Genomic DNA, 27328 nt, shown 5'->3' on the forward strand with positions numbered 1-27328 from the left:
ATGGAGATTTTCTCTTATTTATCTTGACATGGTCCCTAGTCCCTGGCATGGTCTCTGCACATACTAGATCTTTAACAAGTATTTGCCAAATGGCATTGACTCCTTGGGACAAATTTTAAATGACATTTTACATATTAAAACCAACAATCTTTTCTATATTTTTGTGGTGTTGTTGTGGGCCAGAATACTGGGGAAACCGAGGAGATGAGAATTAACCTTTCCTACTCCCCACTTCCACCCCTCAGTAGCACATAGCCATAAGCTAGAGTTTGAGAAAAAGACAACTATGAAGAGATGTGCACTTTGGCAACCTCCATCCTCTCTTCAAGATTTTTTGTTCCTCGGACTTGGAATTCGCTTATGTTCCCTCTTTATGAAAGAATTTATTTTTCTTCTTTTCTTAACCTGAGATGGTTTCCTGTATTTCCATAGCAGTTATTAGCCCTTTGTTAGTACAGCCGCAGTTTGTTTTTAAATTTTTTAAGAAAATGTTTTTTTAATTCATTACTTATCATGTAGCACAGAAATGTCAGGCCACATATTGACTTCAAAAACCACAGATTAACATTTTCTCTGTGTTACTACACTTTGTTTTGTTAAACATTTTCCAGTTGCTTTTTTAAATGGTTTTATCCAGCAGTTTTTTTTAAAAAGTGATGTTAAACCCTTCTGAAAACCAAAGAAAGTGGCTTCTTCATCACATTTATAGGCTCTCCATCTTTAGGCTATGAACAAACAAAATGATTTTTAACATTCTCACAAAACCTCAGATGAATGCAGGGGAAATCCAGGTATCCTGCTGTATTCTAAAGCTAACACACAGTGGTTTGAGCCCCTTGTTCCAGGAGGAAAGTTTAACATAAAAATTGTATACAATGGGAGAGCTGTGTCCCCCAGGCCTCTCTCATGGGCCTGATCTCATCAGGAGAGTTTGACAGGAGGACCAGGGAGGATATTGGGTTCGAAGAAAGGCTCAGGTTATCAGGATGCTGTAAGAATCTCTAAAGACTAGGCCTTTCCAGCACGAGAGGTTCTGGGATATTCCCAGGTTGCACCTTGTTAGTAGAAGAAGACACATTGTGGTGATTGTGGTTTTCTATGTCTGCTGTTTAAAGAAGTCCCTTACTCGGCTTGTCTTAAAAACAGCACCAATCTCTCAAGGGAAAAGCTCGAGCACTTTGAAAGGACAACTTTAATATGAAAACATTATTGGAGGTGAGGAGTCGGGGAAGGGCACATCAAGGTCAGTTTAAGATTTTGGTGGTGTGGTCAGTAAGAGAGTTGACCTTCTCTTCAGTTAGCTAGAGACCACACACGTTGGCGCTGAGATTGCATTTTATGCATAGTTAACTTACTTGTTACCAACATTTCCTCTGGTATGTGCGTGTGCACAGTTGCCTGTGACCTCCTACAGCTCTGCACACAGCTTTTATCTGTCTAAGGTGGAGACTCATAATCTTATTTGTGTCATGGACCCCTTTGATAATCTGGTGGAGCCTGCAGACCCCTTCTCAGAATCACATTTTTAAATGCGTAAAAGAAAATGCAACAAATTACAAAGGAAACCAGTTTTAATGAAATAAAGACATAATTTTTTCCCTCTTCATGCTCACAGACTCCTTGGGGATCTGTGGACCCAGATTAAAAACACTCAGCCCTAGGCAGCATTTCAAGTAGATGGGGTTTTTTCTATATTTTCTTTCTGTACCCTCCTATAGTGAGTGCTTCTTCTCCATGAGGGAATGGGTGTGTGTGTGTGTGTGTGTGTGTGTATGTGTGTGTGTGTGTGTCTGTGTGTGTATGTGACAGAAAGAGACAAAAAGAGACAGAGACAGAAGGGAGAGATAACAGAGACAAACACAGCAGAAAGAGGAGAGAAAGAGAGATAGAGACACAGAGAAGAGAGAGAGAAAACTTATCCTAAGAGAGAAGAGCAGAAAAAGTGCCCTTTCTTTTCTCAGAGAGCCTCTACCTTCAGAGCGTGTTGCCTTGAAAGCTGAGGGAGCATTGAGAGGGCCTGCCTGCTACAGAGTGCCATTCACTCTGAATCTGGTTACCATTGCATCCTCAAGACTCAGGATATATTCTGGGGTACTAAAGAATAGGAGGCAGATGTGGACTGCAGCACACCTCAAAGGCAAGCTGGGCTCTGAGAAAGGATATCTGTGAGACTTGGCTAAAGGTGTGACTGTCTGGGGCTTAGCCCTTTCCTTTATCCTTCTTATCCTTGTAGAATATCCTGGAAGGGAAGCTTAATTTGCCTTTAGGCTCTGCTCTAGATGAGGCAGAGGGAAATCTAGTGAAAACCTGACTGCTGAAGCATCTGTCTGAGGCTCCTTTCTGCAGCCTTGGCCTCCAGGAGCATGAGCGCTGTGTTGGCAGCCCAGGGTTGTGCCAGTTAGGGGGAGAAGGGGGTGACTGTGAAGGTGAAGGTGAAGGTTCTTGCCGGAGCTTTTGGCCCTTTGGATCTCATATGTCTCTTCTACGCCATCAGCCATGCTACTGTCTCCCCCTAACCTGAGCTGATGTCAGACATTCACAGTGAAATAGGAAGACTGCCTGGCATTTGGTTCACAGCCACCAGACCTGGGGTCTTGTACTAACTCAAGGCCAGGGAGGTGAAGAACTTCTTCCCCCTGAGTCTTAGCCCCTTCTTATAAAAGGGGGATAATGTCCCTTGCATCTCCTGCCTCCCAAGGGTGTTGTAGGGTGAGCCCTTTGTAAACTTCCAGCTCTGTCTTTCCTGAGAGCTATTACTTGTGGTTTGATATGAATGAACTGGTTCTTGGGCCTGGCACACATCATACCTGGGCATAGGCTGGTGCTCCCAGAGACCCCAAGGATCCAGAATCAAGATTCTGGATGCCCTGTATTCCTTCTCCACTGCTACAGGGGGCTCTGGGAAAAGAGCTTTATACCTTCCAGCACTTCTATGTGGGCCCACTCATCCCAGATCTCATTTTCTAACTACACTTCTCTGCCTCTTCTGTTTTCTGTCACTCCCCGGTTCATCTGTCCAAAGGCTGCCACCCCAAAGCTTTTATGCCTTAAGCCTCTAGGACCCAGGACTTTCAGGGCTAGACCTTGAGGGAAGGGTATAGGGATGACTGGACTATGCTCTGGAGAGGGTATAGAAAGGGAGACAAGCAGAGGATGGGGCAATAAGGAAGGAAGACCAGGAAGACTTCAGAAAGCTGTTTTAGGAGGAGAGGAAAAGGGAATCCAAGAGGTAGGGGAAATCCAGTAGCAGACAAAATACTGCCCTTGGAATGAGGAAGACTTGGGTTTAAATCATGTCCCTTGCATTTACTGGCTATGTGAGCATAGACTCTTTATTTGGCCTCTCTGAGCCTCAGTTCTCTTACCTGTAAAATAGGGATAATTATAGTTGTGCACAGTAGAAACCTAGATTCAAGACCTGCCTCCAGCACATACTGGTTGAGTGATAGGAGACTTCTCTAAGATGCAAAGAAGGTGCTGACCTGCTAGACCAAAGAAATCATGAAGCTTGTTCCCATTCCTATATGCCTCCTGGGGTCGAGGAGAGGCTCAAACGACATGGACCACCCCACCCAGACCTTCATTTGACAGGGAATTAGTGAAGTGAGTTCTGAAGGGACATACAGATATCTGAGACAAATTTCAAGTCAGGCCTTCCCCACTTTGGCTCCTCTGGGTGCTGGACACCCCCACAATGGCTCTCATCCACGTATAAAGCCCTTGGACAGTTTTAAAGCATTATGTCACCACCTCTTCTTGTCCTTTGCTGCGACTGTTGACATCCTCAGTATTATTGGGTCCAGGATCTTTGTCTTTGAATGAATGTGAGTGTCACTGCCCAGATGAAATTGGTTGACACTATTTATAGATTCTGGGCAACTAACAAAGATTTTCTTAAAACTGTGAAATCTCTGTTTAGTTGTAGAAAAGTCACATTCAGAAGTTACATTCATTTAGACGAATTCTCCTGCTTACGCTCAGTTATCATGATTCATGGCAGTATCAAACTCAAAGAGAAATGGATCCCTGCTAGCCACATATTGACTTAGAAAACCACAAATTACCTTTGTCTGCATTCTATTGTATTTTTACTTATTTTGTAAAACATTTCCCAATTACATTTTTATCTGGTTTGGTTTTGCTATGGCATGTGGTCTGGAGCCATGAGCTTGACTGCTTAGATATAGCCTGATGGCTCTTGTGCTTACCATTAAACATGTGACAAAGTAACTGTGTGAGTTTTATTTTATTACAACCCAAAATTCTGTTCCAGAGACCATCATAGGATTTAAAGCTGGAAGGGACTTAAAGATCAAATCCATGCCTTTCACTTTATGAATGAGGAAATCACAGTGGTTAAGTGACTTGCCCAAGAACATACAGCAAGATAATGGCTGGGCTATGATATGAAGCCAGGTCTTCACCACTGGGCCCTCTCTGAGAGATAGTCTGTTATGGACCACTTGTGCCAAAGGCTTATAGCTTATGTACTGGGAAGTACTCTCAGTCAGTCAGTTAAATCTTTACTCTGTGTGCGTTGTGAGTGGAGAACTCATAAAAGTCATCACGAGTTAGAAATGCATCTTCTTGCATGGTCTGGGCCAGGGGTGGGGAACCTACGGCCTTGCAGTCACACAAGGCCGTAGGCTCCTCATCTCTGGAAAATTGAAGCTCTGAAAAATATTTGGAAGAAAACCAGGTAATTTCTTCTGTTTTTAACCCTAACATTGCATGTTGCACAAGACTTTAAGGACTGGGAGTTTCCAAGTAAGAAACAGGTTGTGTCTGCTTGCATGAGGCCTCCATATTGTTTAGACATGGAGGGGATACGTCTTTGAAGTTGAAGTCAATAATCTTGAAGTTACTTTCCAATTTTCTAATTATTCTGGTACCTGTGCAGGTATGTATTAATAAGAGTGTGCCAATTGAGCTCTTCCTATCAATGTGATAAGTCCTTATTCTTTTATCTTTTTAAAGCAAAGTGCTTCTCAGTTCCTTCAGGATGCTTTATTAAGCACCGAGTAGCTCTATTAAGGTGGCAGCTAACTAGAGCCATAGTGCATAGAGCACTGGCCTGGAGTCAGGAAGACTTACCTTCCTGAGTTCAAATCTGGCCCTAGACACTTACTAGCTATGTGTGACTCTGGGCAAATCACTTAACGCTGTTTGCCTCAGTTTCCTCATCTGTAAAATGAGCTAGAGAGGGAAATTGCAAACCACTCCCGTATCTCTGCAAAGAAAATCCCAAATGGGATCATGAAAACAGCCACTCTGTTGAAAAGTTACAGATTCTCATTTCTCTGCTTTTTTTGATAGTTGAAGAATCACATCAATATAAAAAGGGACAAAGGACAATTATTTGTCCTACTCTCACCATGGCTCCAGGGCCGCCTGAATGTTGTTTCATATTCCAGTAAATTCCGGCTGCAACAGGACAGGGAAGGATTCCTGAAAGAATTGTGAAGTCCATGTCTGACTGGGCAAAATGCAAGTGTGGCCTTGTTTACAGAAGCAGCAAGAGGAATTTCAAGTAAATTAATGTGGGCTGATGGGGAAAAACAAACCTTCCCTGCTCTGGAGCCAGCTCACTCCTCTTTTACAGCTGAGGAAGGTGAATTATGGAGAGATGATTAACCAGGATCATTCAGCTAGCTCATGTCCAACCTGGGACGAGAATCCAGGTTTTCTGTTTCCTGCTTCTGTCTGGGGGAGGGAATGAGCATTTATATAGCACTTACTACATATGAAGCACTGTGCTAAGCACTTTAGAAATATCTGTAATCCTCACGACAACCATTTTACATGTGAAGAAACTGAGGCAAACAGAGTGAAGTAACTTACCCAGGGTCACCTAGCTAGGGAGTATGTGAGGCTGAATTTGAACTCAGGTCCGGCGCTCTATCCACTGAGCCACCTAGCTGCTTCTGGTATGTATCCACGCAGAGCATTATGGATGTATTTTCTTTATTGTAATTCCCTCAAAAAGCACATATTAAATGTTGATCATTCCTGTGCTGGTAGCTGCTTCCTCTTTAGCCACCTGTGTGACTCATGAGAAAGAAGGAGCTGGGGGGAGACCAAGTTGTATCTTCCCTCGCCAGGACTCTCAGCTGTGTGACAAAGAATGGGGAACCCTTGGCTCAGCTTTGGACGCCTTGCCTTGATCGATCTGGAGGCTAATTTTTGTTGATTCTTCCTTGCCCTCAGGAAGTCCCTTCTGCCCTTTCCTTCATTCATTGCTGCCATGTCTTTCCCACGTACAGACACACCTCTTGCCTTTTCCCCCCAACTCTAGATAATTCGGTAATGGATCTCTTCCTGCTTCTACAATTTGTCCTTATCTCTGACCTTTCACAGACCCAGACTGTGCTATCTTGGATGGCGCTATTCTGCCTGCTTCTGGCCCCTGATACATGTACCCCTCAATCTTAAATGGTTCAAGGGGAGATTCCAGTGGCACCTGAAGACAGGGGTAATGGGATGTGAACCCAGTTATGAGCAGAGCCTGTGCTTCTTAATACTGATTTGGAGTAAGCCTTTGAGTACAAAGGCCATGAAGCTATTAAGTTGCGTGACTGGGTAGATCTATCTTGCTGACACAATCATGAAGAAGATAAGATACCTTTTGATATTTTATACATCTTTGTTCCTTTGAGAATTATGCCAGTGTCATCAACACACAGGTCCCAAGTATATTGGTGATGACTGAGGTTTTATTGAGTTTTGTTTTTGTTTTTACCAGCCTGACTGAATTTAAGATGTGACCTAAAAATAAAAAGCTTCTATGGCAGGTTCCCCAGGCCTATTATGGCATATTATAACACTGAACAGCAGACTTGAAAAGTAAAGTCTTTAACACCTAAGCATAGATTTTTTTTACAATCTCAGTTTATTTCAGAGGAGCTTATGAAATTCTTATCAGGATCGGATTGTACTTGTTTAATTAATACATGGTAAATGACGTAAGACTATTGATTTATTAGCGGTTACTCATGAAATAAATGTTTGATAATTTAGTCTGCTTATAACTCCAAACCCCTGGGTGGTTTTTTCTTAAACATAAAATCCTCTACCACAGTGTGCAAGAGTTTTTTCTGGTAGACTTGGAATTTCATAATAACGCAAGAACTTATTAAAAAAAAAAATCCCAAGGGTGGTTTTCTAAGGCAAAATGCCCTCCACACTCAGAGAAAGAAATATGGAAGTCATTCGCAGAATGTAGCAGATCATGTTTGTGTGTGTGTGTTTTTATGTTTCATGTTTTGATTTGTTATATGATTTCTTCCATTTATTTTAGTTCGACTACATAGCATGACTATAGTGAAAATGTACTCAATAGGAAAGCATATGTTGAACCTATACAGAATTGTACACGGTTGTGGGGAGGGAGGGGGGTAGTGGGAGGTAGGTGTGGGGGGGATAAAATCTTAACTTTATGGCAGTGATTGTTAAACAGTAAAAAATAATAATAAGATAAAAATTAAAAAAAAACCATAAAATCCTCTTAGCTAGCTTGAGAAAAAAATTTTTTTATGCCTATTAAATAAAAAGAATCACATAGAAGATAGGCCAGTTTTTAAGACATTTGGTATCTATAGCTGAATGCTTATAATATCTAAAATTTATTCTCAGATCAAGTTCTGCTTTTTTCCCTATCTTAGAGAGCACAGAAATATGCTCGCCAAGTATTGCAAGGAGAATGTCGACCCCATTTTGTGAAAAAGGAGATGGAACGATTATTTGATCAGAAATATGGCACGGACTCATCCCCCTTCATAAAAGAAAATATGGAAGCAAATGAAGATATATATCAATATGATCCTCCCTTCGGATTTCGCAGGTTCTCCAGTAAACTGCAGAACCTTCTAAAACTTTTGCCTGAGCATGATTTGCCTGAAAACTTGAAAGCAAAGCGTTGTAAACATTGTGTTGTCATGGGAAACGGAGGAATCCTGAATGGCCTGGGCCTGGGCCACATAGTGAATCAGTTTGATGTTGTGATCAGGTACGTGCTGGTCTGCTGTTAAAATGGAGGTTGTTTCTTAGAGAATTCAGTTTGTAAGTACTTAACGAGTCTTTCCTGTGTGATACGGACTGTAATAAATGCTGTGTGGGACACATTGAGTCCCACTCCTTAGTTAGACAAAGGTGATACACATGGAGTAATTGAAGACATTAAGTAATTAGATGTATGGCAAAACCAGATAGAAATACCGTAGAAGGATGACAGAAATATGAGAGAAGCAATGGAGGCTCTTATTAGGGACCTGTAGAAACTAAGGATAGAACAAAGTCATGGCAGGGACTGAAAGCCTGGCCAAGGAGGTGGTGCTTGGTGTGGTTAGTTCTTAGACAGAAGGGCACCGAACTCAAACTGATGCTTTAAAAAGACAAGTCAGGCAGCCCAGACCCTCCACTTCCTCATGGGGCCACCATGGAGGGGAGCTTTAGATTCTGAACATTCTGCCAGCGGAGCTGTATCAGATTCCACCAAGCTAGAAAGATTTAGGGTTCAGCCCTAGCAGCAGACTATGTCTGCTTCCTCAGGACAGGCCGAGTTAAGTGTAGGAAAACGCATCACTCATCACAGATTGTCCCCTGAGTAATAAATTTTCTGATGATGATGACCCATGAACCATATATGATCATCCTCCATCCGTTGATGCCCCCTTCTGCTTTGACAGGAAAAGGGTGGTAGAAAAGGGGGCAGAACAGGCTAAGAATTAGTTAAAGTTGATGTAGTCCTAAAGATATGGAACCACTACTGTTTTAACTTGCCCACTACCAATGTGATCATGAAACTTAAAGAAGTCAACAATCATTTATTAAGCACCCATTGTATGCCAGGCTGTAATGCCAGTGCAATATCCACAGCAGCCACTATGGACATGCATGCATATTTCTGGGGAAAATTCGCAAAACATAAACTCCCTTCCTCAAAGACAAAATGAAGACATTTATTCAAATACTAGAAAGCCAATTCCATCATAGTAACAAAGAAATCCATGCACATCAATGCAGGGAGCATGGTCATCCCCAAGCCTTCCCTCCATAAAGCCTCCCCACAAACAAACTCCCTTAGGCAAAATTACTCCCTCTCTCACTCACACTATCTGCTCTGCTCTGCCTGCTCCCTCCCAACTGCCTCACTCTCTCAGCTCAACTCTTCCTGCTCCACATGTTCCACAAGCTCCTCCCACCATCAGCTCCATATGACTCAAATTGTGGGCTGGGTCAAAGCTCAAAGCAGATCACATGGGCCTATTAAGGGGCAGGGAATATCATCAAATTCCCTTAGCATTACACAGGCACAGTGCTAAACATTGGGGATACAAAGAAAGACAGAAGACGGACAGCTCCTGTCCTCAAGAAATTTCCCATTTAACATTCTATTTACAAAGAGATAAGTTGGAGATAACTAACAAAGGGAAGGTGCTAGAATTGGGGGGAAGGGTGGGCCCAACGTCAGGAACAGCTTTCTGTAGAAGATGAGATTTTAACTGGGACTTGAAGGTAGCTGGGAGTTGGAGATGAAGAGGGAAATAATTCCAGGCATGAGGGCAGCCATTAGAAATGCCCCAGGTTGAGAGATGGAGCATCTTGTAAGAGGAACAGCAAAGAAGGCCAATGTCACTTGATAATAAAGCACATTTGGAGCGTAACATAGAAGAGTGGAAAGGTGGGAAGAGGCTAGTTATGAAGGGCTTTGAATGCCAAAGAGGGGATTTGATCCTGGAGGTGATTGAATAGAGGGATGTCATGGTCGGTCCTGGGCTTTAGGAAGATCATTTTGATGGTTGAGTCTCCACTCTAAAGACTCGTGGATGGACTTGAGTTGGAACAGATTTGATTTAAGGAGAGCACTCAGAGACTATTGCAGTCTTGGTGGGAGGTAATGAGGGCCTGTACTCAAATGGTAGCAATGTCAAAGGAGAAATGTAATGAAGATATATATACATACATACACATATATATACACACACATATGCACACATATACATGTGTGTGTATATACACATACACACATACATGTAAATGTGTGTGTGTATCTATATGTGTATTGCTGACCTGAAAACCTAGTTAGAGAAAAGGCAACAGGCTAAATGCATACATTTTATGATTTAATTATGCTGAGTTTAAAATGGCTATGAGATATCCAATTATAGGTGGTTAAGTGGATAAGTAGATCTGAGAATAATCAGCACAAAATGGTCATTGAACCCAAGGGAGCTAATGAGATCACCAGGGAAAATAGTATGTGGAGAGAAAGGAAGAAGGCTCAGAATAGGGCCTTGGGGGACATCTACAGTTAATGGGCATGACCTGGGCAAAGATCCAGCAGAGGCAACTGAGAAATGATCCTACATGTAGGAAGAGTACCCAGGAGAGAATAGGGTCATGAAAACCCAGAGAGAAGACAATATGAAGGAGAAAAGGGTGACTGATCATATTAAAGGCTGCCAAGAGGTCAAGAAGGATAAGAACTGAAAAACAGGACTGACTATTCATAGGTTTTCCTTCAAGCAGACTGAGGTTAGCAGTCATCTCCTTGTCAGCCATGATGCCACCCAGAGTAGAAACCAAGCCCCAGAGGATATGAGCCTTTCATCCCCAGAACAGAGGATGAACAGGATGTCCCCACTAATGGTTACTTCAGTCGCCTACGACACTTAGGCGCAGCTCCAGCATGTTCCTGTATACGTGCCCCTCCAAATCCCCCCCACTCTTCACCCTTGCTTTCCAGTTCTGGTATAATAATCCAATCAGCTGTCATCACTCTTAGGGTGGGTGTGACATTCTATTCTCCTATGGCTCCACTCACCATCTCTGTAACTTTCCCCAAAACATTTGGAGATTTAGTGCAAGGAGCTAAGCTGGGGATGAAAGGAAAAAAGAAGTATTATAATCCGTTCCCTCAAGGAGATGACATTCTTCTGTGAGAAGGCAGCATTAAAACAAATAAGTATAAGATAATTTGAGGACAAAAAGGCTGGCCGTTGAAGGGATCAGGAAAGGCTTCATGGAGGAACAAGCCTCTGAACTAGACTTTGAAGGAAGATAAGGTTTTCAAGAAACAGAGGTGAGAAAGGAATGCATTACATGCGTGCAGGGCGCAGCTTGTGCACATATAGAAAGGAATGGAATGTTGAGTATGAAGAGTAACTTTGGTTAAAAATTCAAGTTTATGAGAGGGAGTAATGTGAAATAAGGTGAGAGTCAAATTATAGGAATCCTTAAGGGCATAGCTAAGAATTTGTATTTTACCCTGAAGCCACATTTGGGGACGGCAAAGCAGGGGAGTGAATGACATGTGCCTTAGAATTATCATAGCAGCTTTGTGGAGAATGGAAGGGAAAAAGAATAAACTGGAAACCAAGAGACTATTACAATAGTCTAGGGGAGAGAGAGGTCACAGGAGCAAGAACTAGGGTTGTGGATATGTCTCTCTAGAGATGAATGATTTGACAGGTCTTGCAGAGACAGACTTGACAGGATTCAACAAGTGATTAGCTATGGTGATAAAGGAAAAGTGAAAGGTTAAGGGTGACTTTGAAGTTACAAACTTGTTTGGGAGATAAGTGATACCCTTAACAGAAATAGGAAAGTTTGAAAGAAGGGCAGATGATATGTCTGATCTGAGACATTTGGAGTTTGAGATGCAAATGGAACATCTCGGTGAAGTTATACACAGGCAGGTGACCAGGAGGAAATTGAAATAGATGATATTAAGTACTTTCCAGGTTTATGAACCTATAAGGATATGAAGATGAAGATCAATGAGTCTATGAGCACAGGAGTCTCTTGTGGGATTAGAATCTAGGAGAAGGATTAGGGCTGACTGTCTAAATGTGAGAGTTACTATATAGGAATATCATAAGCCTAGAGAAGTGGTAGAGATTATCTAGAAAAAAGGACCCAGGGCAGAGATGGAGGGACATTCACACTTAGATAATGGGAGGTCAGGGAGAAATCTGGCAAAGACTGAAGACTTGCCAGATGAGTGGGATAGCAAGTAGCTGTGAAATGGAACAGATCTGCCAGCATTACTTTAGCAACCCCTTCTCATAATTCTGACTTTACTGCCTAAGTGCCTTGAAAGCTTAAAAGGCACTTTAGGAGATTGTAGGAAGGATGACCAAAATATATACAAACAGAAGAAATCGATGCTGCAGACAACACAATTTTAAAGATAATCGGGATTGACTTTCAAGATATTTCAAAGACTATAATATTTCAAAAGAATGAAAAACAGTATGGATGGTAAATAATAGAATGATATTTTAAGGTGTGTGTGATATTGAAATGAATAAACAGAAATGCAGAAACAATGAACATAAGACAACAAGATGGTATACGTTTTTAGATTTTATTGGAGAGGCAAAATTAGAAAGCCACAATGTCTATTTACAGGATTAGAAAATACAATCTATGAAGGAAGGTTAAAAACAATACAGAATACATATGTACGTTTATATATATATATATATATATATGTATATATATATATATATATATACCCACATATATATATATATATATATACACACACATATATGTATATGTATGTACTTTTGTGTGTGTTTCTTTCCCTTCCTTCCTTCCTTCCTTCCTTCCTTCCTTCCTTCCTTCCTTCCTTCCTTCCTTCCCTTCGTGTATTATTACCAAAAACAAGTGGTGACCAAGTCAACATTAACAGCTACTGACTCATATGCTTTCTTTTTTGCATAAATAAAATTTGGGGGGATGATCTATGTATACGTCAGGTGTCATTTGTGAAAACATGAGAAGGAAACAATCAGACTTCTGTAAAGATTGTCTCTAACCAACCACATCTTTAGCTGGCTTAGAAGTATAGAAAGTATACCATCCCGCTGTTAGATTTTTGTTGTTGACAATAATTACAAAAAAAACAAAAATGAAGAAAACTTGATTCAATGGAGTTAAATGGTAATTTGTGTATGATATGAAAAGGACTGCTAGATGTGCGTTTAGATTTTAACTGCATGGCACACCTTGTATGGATAGCATGAAGGTCAATGACAGGTAATTAGTGTGAGAAAGTTGTGGTATTTATTTTAAAATTTTTCTCTTTTTTAAAAAATAGGTTAAACAGTGCACCTGTTCAGGGATACACAGATCACGTTGGGAATAAAACCACTATAAGAATGACTTATCCAGAGGGAGCTCCATTGTCGGACCTCGAGTATTATTCTAATGACTTGTTTGTTGCGGTTTTATTTAAGAGTGTTGATTTCAACTGGCTTGAAGCAATGATAAAAAATGAAACAGTGGTAAGGAATGAAAATCAGCTACAAAATACATGCCGTGATTAAAACAAGGTTTGAGATTCGGTGCCGGAAGATGGACCTTAAGAGCCATCCAATCTCAAACATGTACTCATTACCAGCTAGGTCTGAAGTAGCAGTGAACTGATTTACAAACAAGCATGGCAGACCTTGTTCAGTGAAATGAATTATCCTCCAAAATGGTTCCCTTGGGGAGGAGGCTATACACTGATCCTGAGGGTGAAGAGTTTGCACTACTCATTTGGGGGAGGTATTTCTTTGTCAGTTGCCTTCAGAACCTCGATTGAGCCAATCAAGGAAAAAAAGCCAGCCTCATCACTACATTAGTCATATGAAAAAATGATATTCCCCCGTTTAGGCATCTATTGTTTATCAGAATTGGTTCCAAATGACTTTTGGACATTCTTAAAAATTGAGTCGACCCAAAGGATAAAAAATATACTGCCACTGAATATATTTAAAGAGATATAATACATACAAAGATAGTTCCAGAAAAAAACTTGCAAAAATATTTTTAGGAAAGCAAACATCATTTAGAGTTGTTGGGGTTTTTTTACACAAAAAGATGCACTATAGTCACAGCTCATATATGTGACCCAGGTCATAATATCACTTATAAAAGACTAACTGCTTTCAGGGGTATATATGTATATCTGTAAATTTTGGGGGGGTTGTATGTCTATGAACTTTTATGGGCAGCAAGGTGGTGTAGTGGATAGATTCTTAGGTCTGGTGTCAGAAAGACTTGAGTTCAAATATGGCCTCAGACACTAACCATCGGGGTGACCATGGGCAAATCACTTAACTCTACCTCAGTTTCCTCATCTGTAAAATGAGCTACAGAGGGAAGTTGTAAACCACTCCACTATCTCTGCCAAGAAAATCCCAAATGAGATCATTGTAGATATACCTAAGTATTAGCCATATGAAAAATGGAGCATTTTATATAAATTTTTAAAAAATATACCTATTATTTAACCTTACTGCATACCAGATTGTTATATACTCATGGGGAGCTTAGATCTTCAAAGCTTGGCATTATAAAGTTCTTCAGAATTGTGATCTTTTTCTATAAGGTAATTAGGATGCTATCTTCTTTGGCATTGAAGAAGATTTTATTTTTTTTATTTTTTATTTTTTATTATTTTTTAATGTTTAACAATCACTGCCATACAATTGAGATTTTATCCCCCCCCACCTACCCCCCACTACCCCCCTCCCTCCCCACGACTGCATACAATTCTGTATGGGTTCTATATATACTTTTCTATTGAGTATATTTTCACTATAGTCATGCTATGTAGTCAGACTAAAATAAATGGAAGAAATCATATAACAAATCAGAACATGATACACAAACACATACACATACACACAAACATGATCTGCTACATTCTGCGAATGACTTCCATATTTCTTTCTCTGAGTGTGGAAGGCATTTTGCCTTAGAGAACCACCATTGGGATTTTTTTAAAGAAGTTCTTCCGTTATTATGAAATTCCAAGTCTACCAGAAAAAACTCTCGCACACTGTGGTCGTTTCTGTGCACAAAGTTCTCCTGGTTCTGCTCCTTTCACTCAGCATCAGGTCATATAAGTCCTTCCAGGCCTCTCTGAAGTCTTCTTGTTCATCATTTCTTATGGCACAATAGTACTCCATTACATTCATATACCATAATTTATTCAGCCATTCCCCAATTGATGGACATCCCCTTGACTTCCAGTTTTTGGCAACTACAAAGAGTGCTGCTATAAATATTTTTGTACATGTGGGACCCTTTCCCATTTTTATGATCTCTTGGGGATACAGTCCTAGTAGCGATATTGCTGGGTCAAAGGACATGCACATTTTTGTAGCCCTTTGGGCATAGTTCCAAATTGCTCTCCGGAATGGTTGGATGCACTCGCAGCTCCACCAACAATGAATTAGTGTTTCAACTCTCCCACATCCTCTCCAGCATTTATCATTTTCTTGTTCTGTCATGTTTGCCAATCTTATAGGTGTGATGTGGTACCTCAGAGTTGTTTTGATTTGCATCTCTCTAATCAATAGTGATTTAGAGCATTTTTTCATATGATTATAGATATCTTTAATTTCTTTCTCTGAAAATTGCCTGTTCATATCCTTTGACCATTTATCAATTGGGGAATGACTTGTATGATTATACATTTGAGTCAGTTCTCTATATATTCTAGAAATGAGGCCTTTATCCCCGAGCTTAGCTGTAAAAATTCTTTCCCAATTTACTACATCCCTCTGGATTTTGGTTGCATTGGGTTTGGTTGTGCAAAAACTTCTCAGTTTAATGTAATCAAAGTTATCCATTTTGCATTTCATAATGCTTTCTATCTCTTTTTTAGTAAAAAATTCTTCCCTTCTCCATAAATCTGATAAATACACTATTCCTTACTTCTCCAGTTTATTCATGGTATCAATCTTTATACCTAAATCATGTACCCATTTGGACAAGGATTTTAAATTAGAAATCAGAATTATATATTCCTCAGCTGGAGGCAGTGGTAAAAAGAAAAATATAACATATACTGTTTGCTTGACCTGAATTGTTAGTGACCATTACAAATCACCTTTGTTGATAAATTAGTCGTAGATCATGAGAACAATAAAGTTGTTCTATAGGTTTGAGTTGTATTATAACACGATAGGTAACTGAAAAGAAGCATGGAGTTTAGAGTCAGAAGATCAGGGCTTTAGTACCAGGTATGATAATTCTGTGCTCAGATCACCTGTCTTAATTTCCTCATCTATAAATTTGGAAGTGATAATATCTGAAGTACCAACCTCATAGAGCTGACAAATGGATAAAGTGGCATGGTACAACATCTCAAAGTTGGAAGGCACCTTCAGTGCTCTCTAATCTGAATCCATACCTGATTGCAAGTACCTGCTACTCCACTGAGTGATCATTCATATTACCCTTGAAGACCTAAAGTGAGGACACACTCTGGAGGGAGCCCATTTTGGGTATGTCTAATTTGTTAGAAGGGTTTCCTTTTATCACACCCATATCTACTATAGTACAGCTTCCATCCATTTAGTCCTCAGGCCAAGAACAAGCTTACTCCCTGCCCCATATAATAGCCCTCAAATACTTGCTCGTGTTTCTCCCACACACACACAACTCAACCCTCAAATTGCTTTTTCAGGTTAAGTAATCCCTGTTCCTTCAAATGATCCCCATGGGACAAAAATCTGCTCCATAAATAGAGGACAGGGACCAGATTTGGGATTTTATTGTTATAGAGTATCCTCAAACGAGGAAACAGCCACCAATGTACTGGATACCTTCTCTGCAACTTAGTCTTAGTGACTTATAATACTAAGAACTTGTCCAGGGTCAGACAGCCAGTAGATGTCTAAAGTGTGACTTGACCCTGGGTCTTCCTGGCTCCAAGGTCAGCACTGTATGCACTACCTCTTATATAAACATGAATCACTATTACTAATATTATGAACAATTACTTCCCCTCTTCAGCCACTTTGGGTACGCCTGTTCTTTTGGAAGCATGTCGCTGAGAAAATACCACTTCAATCAAAACAGTTTAGGATTCTGAATCCAGTCATCATTAAAAACACTGCCATGGACATGCTGCGTTACTCAGAACCTCAACCAAGAATCTGGGGCTGGAGTCAGGTATGATCCTTCTGTTAAAAAAACAAAACAAAACTGTCATCTCTGGGGAGAGACCACAGTTAACATTTTTCTGAATGTTGTAGACTTCTTCTATTTAAGGCACAGACTTACAGACATATAGGTCTGTGCCTTAAATGGAAAATTCTCCATCTTTTACTGTTTGAGTGAATTGTTGGGCTTCAGTGACTGACCTCCTAAGGGTGAACACATTATAGCTCTTTTATATCCCTATTGTATCTTTCAGGATATTATTGCTACAAGACTCAGTTTTGTGCCTATTGGTTTGAAAAATAAAATACAGCTTTTGTCCTATACAGTTCAGTGTGTGTTATGTGTGGAGGCAGAGGGGTGTTCAGTGAAGGTTCTGTGCTTGTGGGAGGCACACGGAGATGAACATGGAACAGGCCCCGCCTCTGAGGGACGCAGAGTATAGTAGGGGAAGAGCTTGGGCCTTGTGGTTCAGGTGTTTCAGTCTTGTGATGTAAATGTAAATAATTATTGCACTGTAGGGTGTGATAAGGGATACAAAGCCCCATGGGAATTTAGAGGAGACAAAGGGAGAGAGGGGAGAAAGGGAGGGAGGGAGAGAGGGGAGAGGGGAGAGAGAGAGGGAGGGAGGGAGAGAAAGGGAGGGAGAGAGGGGAGAGAGGGAGGGAGAGAGAGAGGGAGAGAGAGAGGGAGGGAGAGAGAGGGAGGGAGAGAGAGGGAGGGAGGAAGAGAGAGAGGGAGGGAGAGAGGGAGGGAGGGAGAGAGAGGGAGGGAGGAAGAGAGAGAGGGAGGGAGGAAGAGAGAGAGGGAGGGAGAGAGGGAGGGAGGGAGAGAGAGGGAGGGAGGAAGAGAGAGAGGGAGGGAGGGAGAGAGAGGGAGAGAGGGAGGGAGGGAGAGAGAGGAGGAGGGAGAGAGAGAGAGGGGAGAGGGGAAGTGGGGGGGAGAGAAAGAGAGGGAGAGAGGGAGGGAGAGAGGGGAGAGGGGAACTGAGGGGGGGAGAGAGAGAGGGAGGGAGAGAGAGAGGGGAAGTGGGGGGGAGAGAGAGAGAGGGAGGGAGAGAGAGGGGAAGTGGGGGGGGAGAGAGACAGAGGGAGAGGGAGGGAAAGAGAGGGAGGGAGGGAGAGAGGGAGGGAGAGAGGGGAGAGGGGAATTGAGGGGGAGAGAGAGGGGGAAGTGGGGGGGAGAGGGAGAGAGAGAGAGGGAAGGAGGGAGAGAGGGAGGGAGGAAGAGAGAGAGGGAGGGAGAGAGGGGAGAGGGGAAGTGGGTGGGGAGAGAGAGAGGAAGAGAGAGAGAGAGGAAGAGAGGGAGAGAGAGAGAAAGAGAGAGAGGGAAAGAGAGAAGGGAAGGAATCGGAATCATTTAACCCAGTTGATGCAGACAGCTGTATAGAGAAAAGCACATGCAAAGGAAAACATAGAGTGTATTTGGAGAACCTGAATGACGGAGTTTGTCTAGAATATCAAGTACTTTTAGGAGAGTGTTAGGGCTAGAGGAATAGGCTATAGCCAGGTTGGTAAAGAACTTTGATTGCTAAACTGAAATTTGCCTTGATACTCTGGCTGCATTTTCAGTGAGCAGTGGTACTAGAGTCGTGACCTTCTGGTCTGAATAACCAAATTTCCTATATGGGTGGTTGGCATGCTTTCCCACTTAATGAGGTTAGGGGAAAAAATGTTTTTTTAATTAAAATTTCATGTACAGAGCTTAGGGTTATAAAATTGTCAACTTATTCATGAGCATGACTATTGAAACAATATTTAAATAGATCTTAAGGTTTTTCAAACCAAAGGCCTTGCCCCTTGCCAAGACCAAGTCCTCCGCTCATACTTTTGATGTATTTGCCCTCTCAGTCATTCCCTCTTTTCTTCATCTTCAATCTTTCCTCATCAATTGACTCCTTCCTTGCTACTTAGCAGCCTGCGCCCTTCCATCCCCTCATGCTACACTCCTCTATCTGTTCTCTTTTTTCACAGCCACACTCCTAGCAGATGTCATCTACACTCATTTCTTCCAATTTCAAACCTCTTACTTCTTGCAGTGTTTCAAACGGATTGCCTTTTGAATTGACCATTTGGTCAGTTTGGTCTCTGAAATGTTAAACCTAATGGCCTTTTCTCAGTCTGTATTCTACTTGGCTTCTTTGCCATTATTGCAATTTCCAGTCTCTTCTTCTTGGATATTCTTTCCTCCCTTGATTTCTGTGATCTAGTTCCATCTTGATTTTCCTCCTATCTGTCTGACCTCCTCACCTTAGATTCCTTTGTTTGCTCCATCTTTCCAGCCTAGTTAGTTTAGGTTCACCCAAATCTCTTTCTTGTATCTTTTCTAAAGATGTCTCTCTTGGTGAGACTATCAGTTCTCACGGACTCACTGATCATGTGAGCAGCTCTCGCTGCGCTCCTGGACTCCAGCCCTTAATGCCATCTGCCTGCTGGACTTATTTCCACCTGGGTGTCTGATTGTATCTCTATCTCAACATATCCCAAATGAATCCCATATTCCTCCTCAAACTACTCTATTTTGTTCTCCAGACTTCTTTCTGTCACCCTTCCAGTCAAACAGGCTTATAATCCGCTCTCACCCCAACCTCCCAACATCTGGTCATTTGCTAACTTTTGTTGATTCTGCCTCCACATCTCTTGTGTTCTCACTTTTCTTTCCATTCACAGACCCCACCTCTCACTTATGCTATTGACAGCCCTCTCAGTTAGTCTCCCTGCTTCCCTTTCCAATTGTTCTGCCATAGGATTGACAAAATAATCTGTCTTGGGCACTAGTCTGACCATATCTACCTCCCCCGCTCAAAACCTTAAGAGGATCTCTGTTGCCTTTACAGTAAACTATTAACTCCTCATCCTGTCTTCCTCCTTCCACAAGCTGGCTTCCATATACCTATCCAGACCTACTGCAGCAGCATGTCATTCCCCTTCAGGTATTTCCTAACCAACTAATTGTGTGCACTAGACTTGCCATCTTCTCTCTATGCCTTTGCGTAGTCTGTCCCCAAGCTGAGAACCTCCCCCTTCTTTGCCTCAGTCTCATTGAAGTCCTAGCAGGAAAACATTCTTGAGCCCCACAGTTGTTAAAGTGCATGATTTCCTCAAAAACCAGGTGGCTCTGGAGGAGAAAGTGAGGCTGGTGGCTTTGCACAGCTCTCCCTCAACCAATTTACTTGCATGCCATGGCACTGCCTCCCTGATGTCATGGTCCTTTTAGAGAATAAAGGACAAACAGCACAAATTACTTTAACTCCTTATCTATCTTCTGCCTATCTGTCTATCATCTATGTATCGATCTGTCATCTCCCTATCTATCATCTGTCTATCATCTATCGATCTGTCATCTATCTTATCTATCATCTGTCTTTCTATCTATCATCTGCGTATCTATATCTATATCTCTATATAGATACATAGATAGATACAGTCTCTCTCCCCAGTAGGATGTAAGCTTCTTGAAGATAGTAATAGTTTCTTTTTTTGTGATTGTATCACCAGTGCCTAGCACCATGCAAGGCACACAATAAACATTAGTTTATTAAATTGGTTTCACTACAAGCCCTGTTGAAGCCCTTTGAAGATCTCATCTAACCGCTATGCTTTTAAGATTTCAGATTCTAACTGTATTTTAAAATTGTTCTTTTTCCAACTTGATTGTACTTCATTTCTTTGTAGCACAAAGTCTAAACAAGTATCCTAAATAAATGCTTATCAGATTGCTTATTCATTTAAAAGGCAATTTCATCAATTTCTTATCCACTATTTCAGGACAAGACATTCTCCCCATTCCCAGAGCAACATTTTAGGATAAATTACTTATAGGTTATAAGGATAAGTTCCTAAGAGGATGACACTATTCTTGAGTACTATATGTTAAGAGCTTTCTGTCATCCAAAGGAAAATCTGTTCCTCATTTTTTTTCCTTAACTCTTTTTTTAAAAAATTCTATTTAGTATTTTATTTTTTTCCCAATTACATGTAAAAACAGTTTTAAAATTCATTTTTAAAACTTTGAGTTCCCAGTTCTCTCCCTTCCTCCCTCCCCCCCCTCATTGAGAAGGCAAGCAATTTGATATAGGTTATACATGTGTAGTCATGTAAAACACTTCCATAATAGTCATGCTGTGAAAGACTAACCAAATTTGCCTCCATCCTATCACCTCCAGTTATTCTATTCTCTCTCTTCTTTCACCCTGTCCTTCCTCAAAAGTATTTTGCTTCTGATCAGCCTCTACCTCGATCTACTCCCCCTATTACTTCCCCCTCCCTTCTCTTATCCCTTTCCCTTCTACTTTCCTGTAGGGTAAGATAGATTTCTATAACCAATTAAGTGTGTATGTTATTCCCTCTTTGAGCCAATTCTGATGAAAGTAAGGTTCATACACTCACCCTCACCTTCCCCCTCTTTCCCTTCACTGTAAAACCTTTTTCTTCCCTCTTTTATGTGAGATACCACATTCAGCCTCTCCCTTTCTCTTTCTCCTAGTACATTCCTCTCTCACCAGACATCAGTTTACTTCTTTGCAATTTCCACCCATTGCTCCTAATTCTTCCCTGTGGTACCAGACAAAACGTCTAACCCTTCCATGTGTCAGTCCTCCACATGACTGAAGACAGCTATTATGCCCCTTTCCCCTATCAAGAAATACATTGAGAAACTAATTAATTTTTTCCACCTCATAATTAGACAAAAGTCAACCAGAAGCCAGAGGGCAATAGGAAAAGGGATCTATCAACACACCCAGTGCCCACACACTGTATGATGAAACATGCAGGACCTACAAAACTCCATACCTGGAGGAAGCAAGAGTGAAGGGCCCCAAGAAAGCCCCAAGGTGGAGACCTTGGAAGTGCTAGAGAATGAAGGCAGTAAGCAGTGACCATAATGGCCAGAGTCCTCATATAAAAGGATTCATCAATGGCTCTGAGATTCCTGACATCTGAGATGCTAGTAAGGGACCTGAAGATCCAGCATTCTGAACTTCAGAGATCCAGAGAGGCCTAACTGTGGGAGGTAAGCCCAGGTAGAGAAGCAGGGCAGAACATTCCACCCAGAAGTGCAGCCGAGAGAAGAGGAGCCTGACCCTGGCACAAAGCCCCAGTTCAGGAACTAAAGTTGAAGGGATGAGGAATTCAAAGACATTTCAACCTGTATCAAAAGTCATTGCAAATGGAGGGATCCCAAAAACAAAGAAGCAAGTAGCTCAGTAATCATTGCAAGCTTAAACTCAAAGAAAGGAATAGGTTCTCCACAAGTACTGTATGAATACCTAGCAGAAATGAAGCAAGACAAAACAAATGAAATAAAAGCCCCTCGAGGAAAGAACTGACAGAAGAATAAGTAATCCAGCAGAGAAAGTTGTGAACCTTACTCAGGAAACTGACTCCCCTTTTCTCCATGATCCTTCAGGTTTCCCTGACAGTGATTCAGCAGTTACATGTGCTGCTTTTCTGGGCCTCGATGCTTCAGGGCCAACAGTGCCCTTTTCGGCTCCTCTGCTCACCTCCAGCATTGGCTGGAGCCCTTTCCCATTCCAAATTTTACTGTTCATTGGTAGAGAAAACTGAAGTAAAATAAGGAATTCAGCCACTCCACTGTGTTTCTGTTGTCAGTGTCATCATCCCCTTTCCAAGCCACAGAACCCATTCTTTGTTGATTCTCTAGTCCCACAGCGTAAAAAAATAGAATATAATAAACTTGCATCTGTCTTCTGATGTTAGCCTCTAACATCTAACTTGGCTGGTAGTTCACATCTGCACCTGCAGCAGCATCTTGGAAAAACTTTCACTTTCTTCATCAGGAATAGTTCTCTTTGTGAGATAGCGTTCCGGTTAGGTCTGAGTCTCTTTTTGGCATGTCATGATCCTCTCCAGCTGTCTCTCCTCAAGACATCTGCAGATTCAGCTGGAAAGGAGAAACAGGGCTGACCTCTCAGGAAAAAGGAAATAATTTAATCTCTGGCAGGTTGAACTTGTTTACTGGGAAGCTAGAGATATCAAGGTGGCACAGTGGGATAAACTATTGAAGGTGGAATCAGGAAGACTCATCTTCCTGAGTTCAAATCTGGCTTCAGACACTTACTAGCTGTGTGACCCTGGGCAAACCACTTAATCCTGTTTGCCTCATCTGAGCTGGAGAAAGAAATGGCAGACTGCTCCAGTATCTTTGCCAAGAAAAACTCAAATAGGGTCATGAAGAGTTGGACATAACTGAACATGATCAGAAATCTGGAGTTTCTTGTTCTGTTGTTGAAAAAAAGAAGGGAAAGGTGATTTCTGGAAATGTCAGATCCCAGTATTGATTCTTGGCAGGTGGTAAAATGATTATAAAGGAGTTTGTGTGGTTCACTGATGACCAACCAACCTCATTTTCATTTCTCACAAGGTTACTAGATTCTTAATCAAGGAAATGGCAGACGAGTCTTGATTTTTAGTAAGATGTTTGATAGAGCACCATGATATTCTTGTGGACACAAATGGTGAAATATAGGTTGAATGATAGTAGTGCACTTAGTACATTTGAAGCTAGTTGAAAAGCTGTACCAGGAACATTAGTTAATTGGACCACTATCACCCAGGAAGGGCAATCTCTGTTAACATGATCTAAGACTCTTTCCTAGGTCCTGTCTTGTTTATCTTTCCTGTCATCCATTAACATGTCTATCATATTTGCAAATGAAGTGGAGCTTGGAGGGATAATTAATTTGACAGAAAGCAATTTTGTAAAGACCTTAATGGACTAGAATGATAGCCTTAAAACCACAAGATGAAATTTAATGTGTATAAATTTCAGTTCAACAGTACTGTGGATAGAGTGATGTACTTGGAATTAGGAACATCCAAGTTCAGATCCTCCCCCTGATATATCCTAGTTGTGTGATCCTGAGCAGATCACTTAATCTCTATCTCAGGGGCATCATATATAAAATGAAGGGGTTGGACTCAATGTTCTCCAAGGTTCCCACCAATTCCAAAAGTCTGATACAGTGATTCTAAATGTAAAGTCTTATATTTTGGTTCAGAAACTCAATTGCATAAGTGTAGAATAGGAGACAATGACTTGACCAAAGTTCATGTGAAAATTTGGGAGGTTTTAGTTGACCATGTGTTCAGCAGGGGTCAACAGTGTACAGTGGCAGCTAAAACATCTAATAGAATCCTAATATTAATGAAAGCATAAAGACCAGGTCAAGGGAGGTGAGGATCTTGTCATACACTGCTCCAAGCAGACCACCTCCAGATATTGAGCTTGGTTTGGAGACACATTTTAAGAGAGATGGAAATGTGTGGGATTCTGAAGGCTCTAGAAGCCATAATAGTAAGGGGTGTTTAAAGGAACAGAGATGTGCTCTGTGTGGAGAGGAGAAGGCTACAGGGAGACATTCTGTAATTGGACACAAGTGTCGTTTGTGTGCATGTAGTAAGAGTTATTCATCCAAGGTAGGGCGCTAATTATGGTACTGGAGTGACTTGGGCAATCTTTTATAAAAAAACCTTTTCTTTCCCTTTTCAGAACGTCCCCACCATGGGCATAGTCGCTGTTGTCCTGGCCACCCATCTGTGCGATGAGGTCAGTTTGGCAGGTTTTGGATATGATCTCAACCAGCCCCAGACCCCTTTACACTACTTTGACAACCTCTGCATGGCAGCCATGAATGAACAAACAATGCATAACCTGACAACAGAAACCAGATTTCTGCAAAAGCTCGTGAAAGAAGGGACCGTGACAGACCTGAGCGGAGGAATACACTGTGCATTTTAAAGAAGATGAGAAAAGGGAACCTCGCGCTTTAACCTGCGAGGGCAGCTTTAAAGGGGCTCCACAAACAGGTTACTGACCACGCGCTTCATATTTTTCATCGTGTTAACATTTTTGAAAAATCGCTGGGGTTTTTCTTACTCCAAACAAAATCAGTTTATTTTCTTGTGTTATTTATTTAAGGTCAGTGTTTGCTTTTGCACAATATTTGTCTAAGTTGATTTTAGGAACTGAACTTAGATTTTTAAGGAGAATTTATGTGATATTGTTTCATTCTATTTTGGAAAATAATTTACATTTTAGAAATCTGTCTCTATACTGCACATAGCATACCATGTAATTAGGTGGAGGGAGGGAGAAGGTGTCAGTCATTCTCTGGTGTTTTTTACATGTTTATTTTCAAATGTGTTATTTTCCTTGGTTGTGTGAATTCATGGAATTCTGCCATGGCCATGCAGAGAAGGACTGAAGTCCTGCAGAGCTGGGCAGGCAGCTTCTCTGGGGCATAGGCTGGTAGTGGAGCAAAGAGAGCCATCCTGACTGATGACAGCCATACCGCGTATAACATCCTGTGTGGATAAGGGTAGGACATCCTGCACTGGGGGTGCAGGATGGCTGGGATACCCCATCTTCACCCTGGTAACTGACTGGGACGAAACCCTCAGTCTTCACAGAAATACTGGCTGTTTGGCCACCCACAGTGGGCATACAGGAGACTTGCACTAGGTTGCTGTTTGGAGTTTGTTGTTTTTTCTTTCACTTTTGATAATTCTATGTCACTCTTAATTCAAGATGCTTTGCACTCATAAATGAGAGCTTTATTTGGTTCGTGTTGCTTCTGTTAAGTACAGTGAAGCTTCTGTTATCCAGGATTTCCAGAGAATAATCCATTCCAGATAAGGTGATTTTTAGATAGATGAGAGTTTGCACTGCAGTTTTTTCTAGCTGATGGAAGTTTTTCTAAAATATGCTCTCTATTTCCTGACCTGCAGATGTTGTGCTTTGCTCAAGGTATAGGGATGGAAGCAGAGTCGGTATGAACTCGCCTCATTGCTTCTCCCCATCATACACACACACACATGGGCACACTCTGCTAAACACTAGGCCCAGTGGAAGCAGACTGTGAGCGCCCAGGGAAATGCACTTGCCCCTTCTTGGCACATGTCCTGCTCCCCCAGGCACACAATTCTCTGTTTGGGTTATCCCAGGCTATGTTATACTGAAGTACAGACAGTCATCTCCTCTGCTCTCAGCCACCTTGGGCTTCCAAGATGCCCTCATTTCTCACTGGCTGAATCTTTCCTCTGTTGCCAGAGGCCCCCCCCCCCCCCCCCCCCCGTCTGCTGCCCACCCCCAGGACTCCCTTTTGCTCCAAGATTGCCTTCCTTTTTGTCTCCCTTGCTTCCTGTTGTCGTCTCCTGGGCTGCTGGGGGTGTTTGTATGAGGCCAGTTTTGTCAATGTTGGCCAGCCCCTCGGGCCCAATTCACAGGGTCTGGGCTTTCACAGCCTCATGGCAGCTTTCACTGGAATCTTTGCATTCTTTCTCCTTGTTTATCAAAGCTGAGTTTTTTCATCAGAAATTCTTCCCTAATTTTTTTTTTTACTTGAGAGTCTAGAGTTATTGTGGATTCTTGAGAGTACTATAAGGCTACAATATGACTGATAATTTTGTGTTACTTACCACACACACGTACACATACCCCAAAACAAAACAAAACAAAAAAAATTGTACACATAAAATAAGTTGTGAAACAACTTCAGAAAAATTTCCTTTTCTGTATGTCAGGCTACATTTTGATGGCACTAGAAAATACAGACTAATTAGTAGCTATTCTTTAAAAAACTATATTCAGAACCCTGAGTAAGAATAAGAAAAATGCATTGGGGGATAGGGAGATATATAGATCTAAATATAGTCTCTTAGTTTTTTAAAAACAGAATTAAGCCAAGCTCTTAACAAAGCACTTTTAGTTTTGTAGAAATCTATTTGTCTGTTAAAAGTCTTTTTTATCATTTATTTATGTTGTTTTATAAATTAATATAATAGAAATTGTGTTAATGTGCACAAATCATATTGATATAAACAACCTGACCCTCAGTCAATTTAAAAAACAACCACCTTTTTATTTTCTTAGTCAAAAGTTTTTTTGATGTGGCACGTCAAGTTGGTCAAAATGGCCACCCGGGTTTGTGTGTATAGATACGCATTCATAAAAAAAGAATGCCGTGACAGAATTTTGAATCTAATAATATGTTTTTAAAAACAGTTGACAAAGGATACCTGTTCATTTCTGTAATATACTAACAACTCTTTGGCATATTACACAAAGAACTGTTGGATTTTCTTTGTAGGTGCTAATTGCTTCAGACACTTGTAAAGCAAAAGTATAAACAGCAAGGCTAAAAACCAGTCAGTTATTCTCAGGATCATTCCTTATTTTCAGTCTTACATAATCACCTTATGTGTAATTTATTTCTTCAGTTTTCAAAAGTGGTTCCTATACCAAGACAAATAGGATAGAGTATAGGAAAAATTCATAATTCTTGTGACAATTTTTGCAAGTGAAAACTCCTTTGGTAAGAAGCAGGTTTCCTAGTGTCATTATTTAGCACTGTCCAAAA

At 41.2% G+C, this 27328-nt stretch overlaps 1 protein-coding gene across 2 annotated transcripts in view; it reads left to right on the forward strand.

Moving 5' to 3' along the window:
- ST3GAL5 (ST3 beta-galactoside alpha-2,3-sialyltransferase 5) overlaps positions 1-24862 on the forward strand; it is a 55643-nt gene extending 30781 nt beyond the window's left edge. For both annotated transcript variants that reach the window (XM_072636955.1, XM_072636954.1), the window contains exons 4-7: positions 7662-8005; positions 13106-13292; positions 16801-16959; positions 24460-24862. In XM_072636955.1, the coding sequence (XP_072493056.1) occupies positions 7662-8005; positions 13106-13292; positions 16801-16959; positions 24460-24708 (939 nt within the window). In that variant the 3' untranslated portion in view covers positions 24709-24862. The remainder of the gene's footprint in view (positions 1-7661; positions 8006-13105; positions 13293-16800; positions 16960-24459) is intronic.
- The last annotated feature ends 2466 nt before the right edge of the window (positions 24863-27328 follow it).

The sequence above is a fragment of the Notamacropus eugenii genome, chromosome 1 (genome assembly GCF_028372415.1).
Source record: "Notamacropus eugenii isolate mMacEug1 chromosome 1, mMacEug1.pri_v2, whole genome shotgun sequence".
NCBI classification, from domain to species: Eukaryota; Metazoa; Chordata; class Mammalia; order Diprotodontia; family Macropodidae; genus Notamacropus; species Notamacropus eugenii.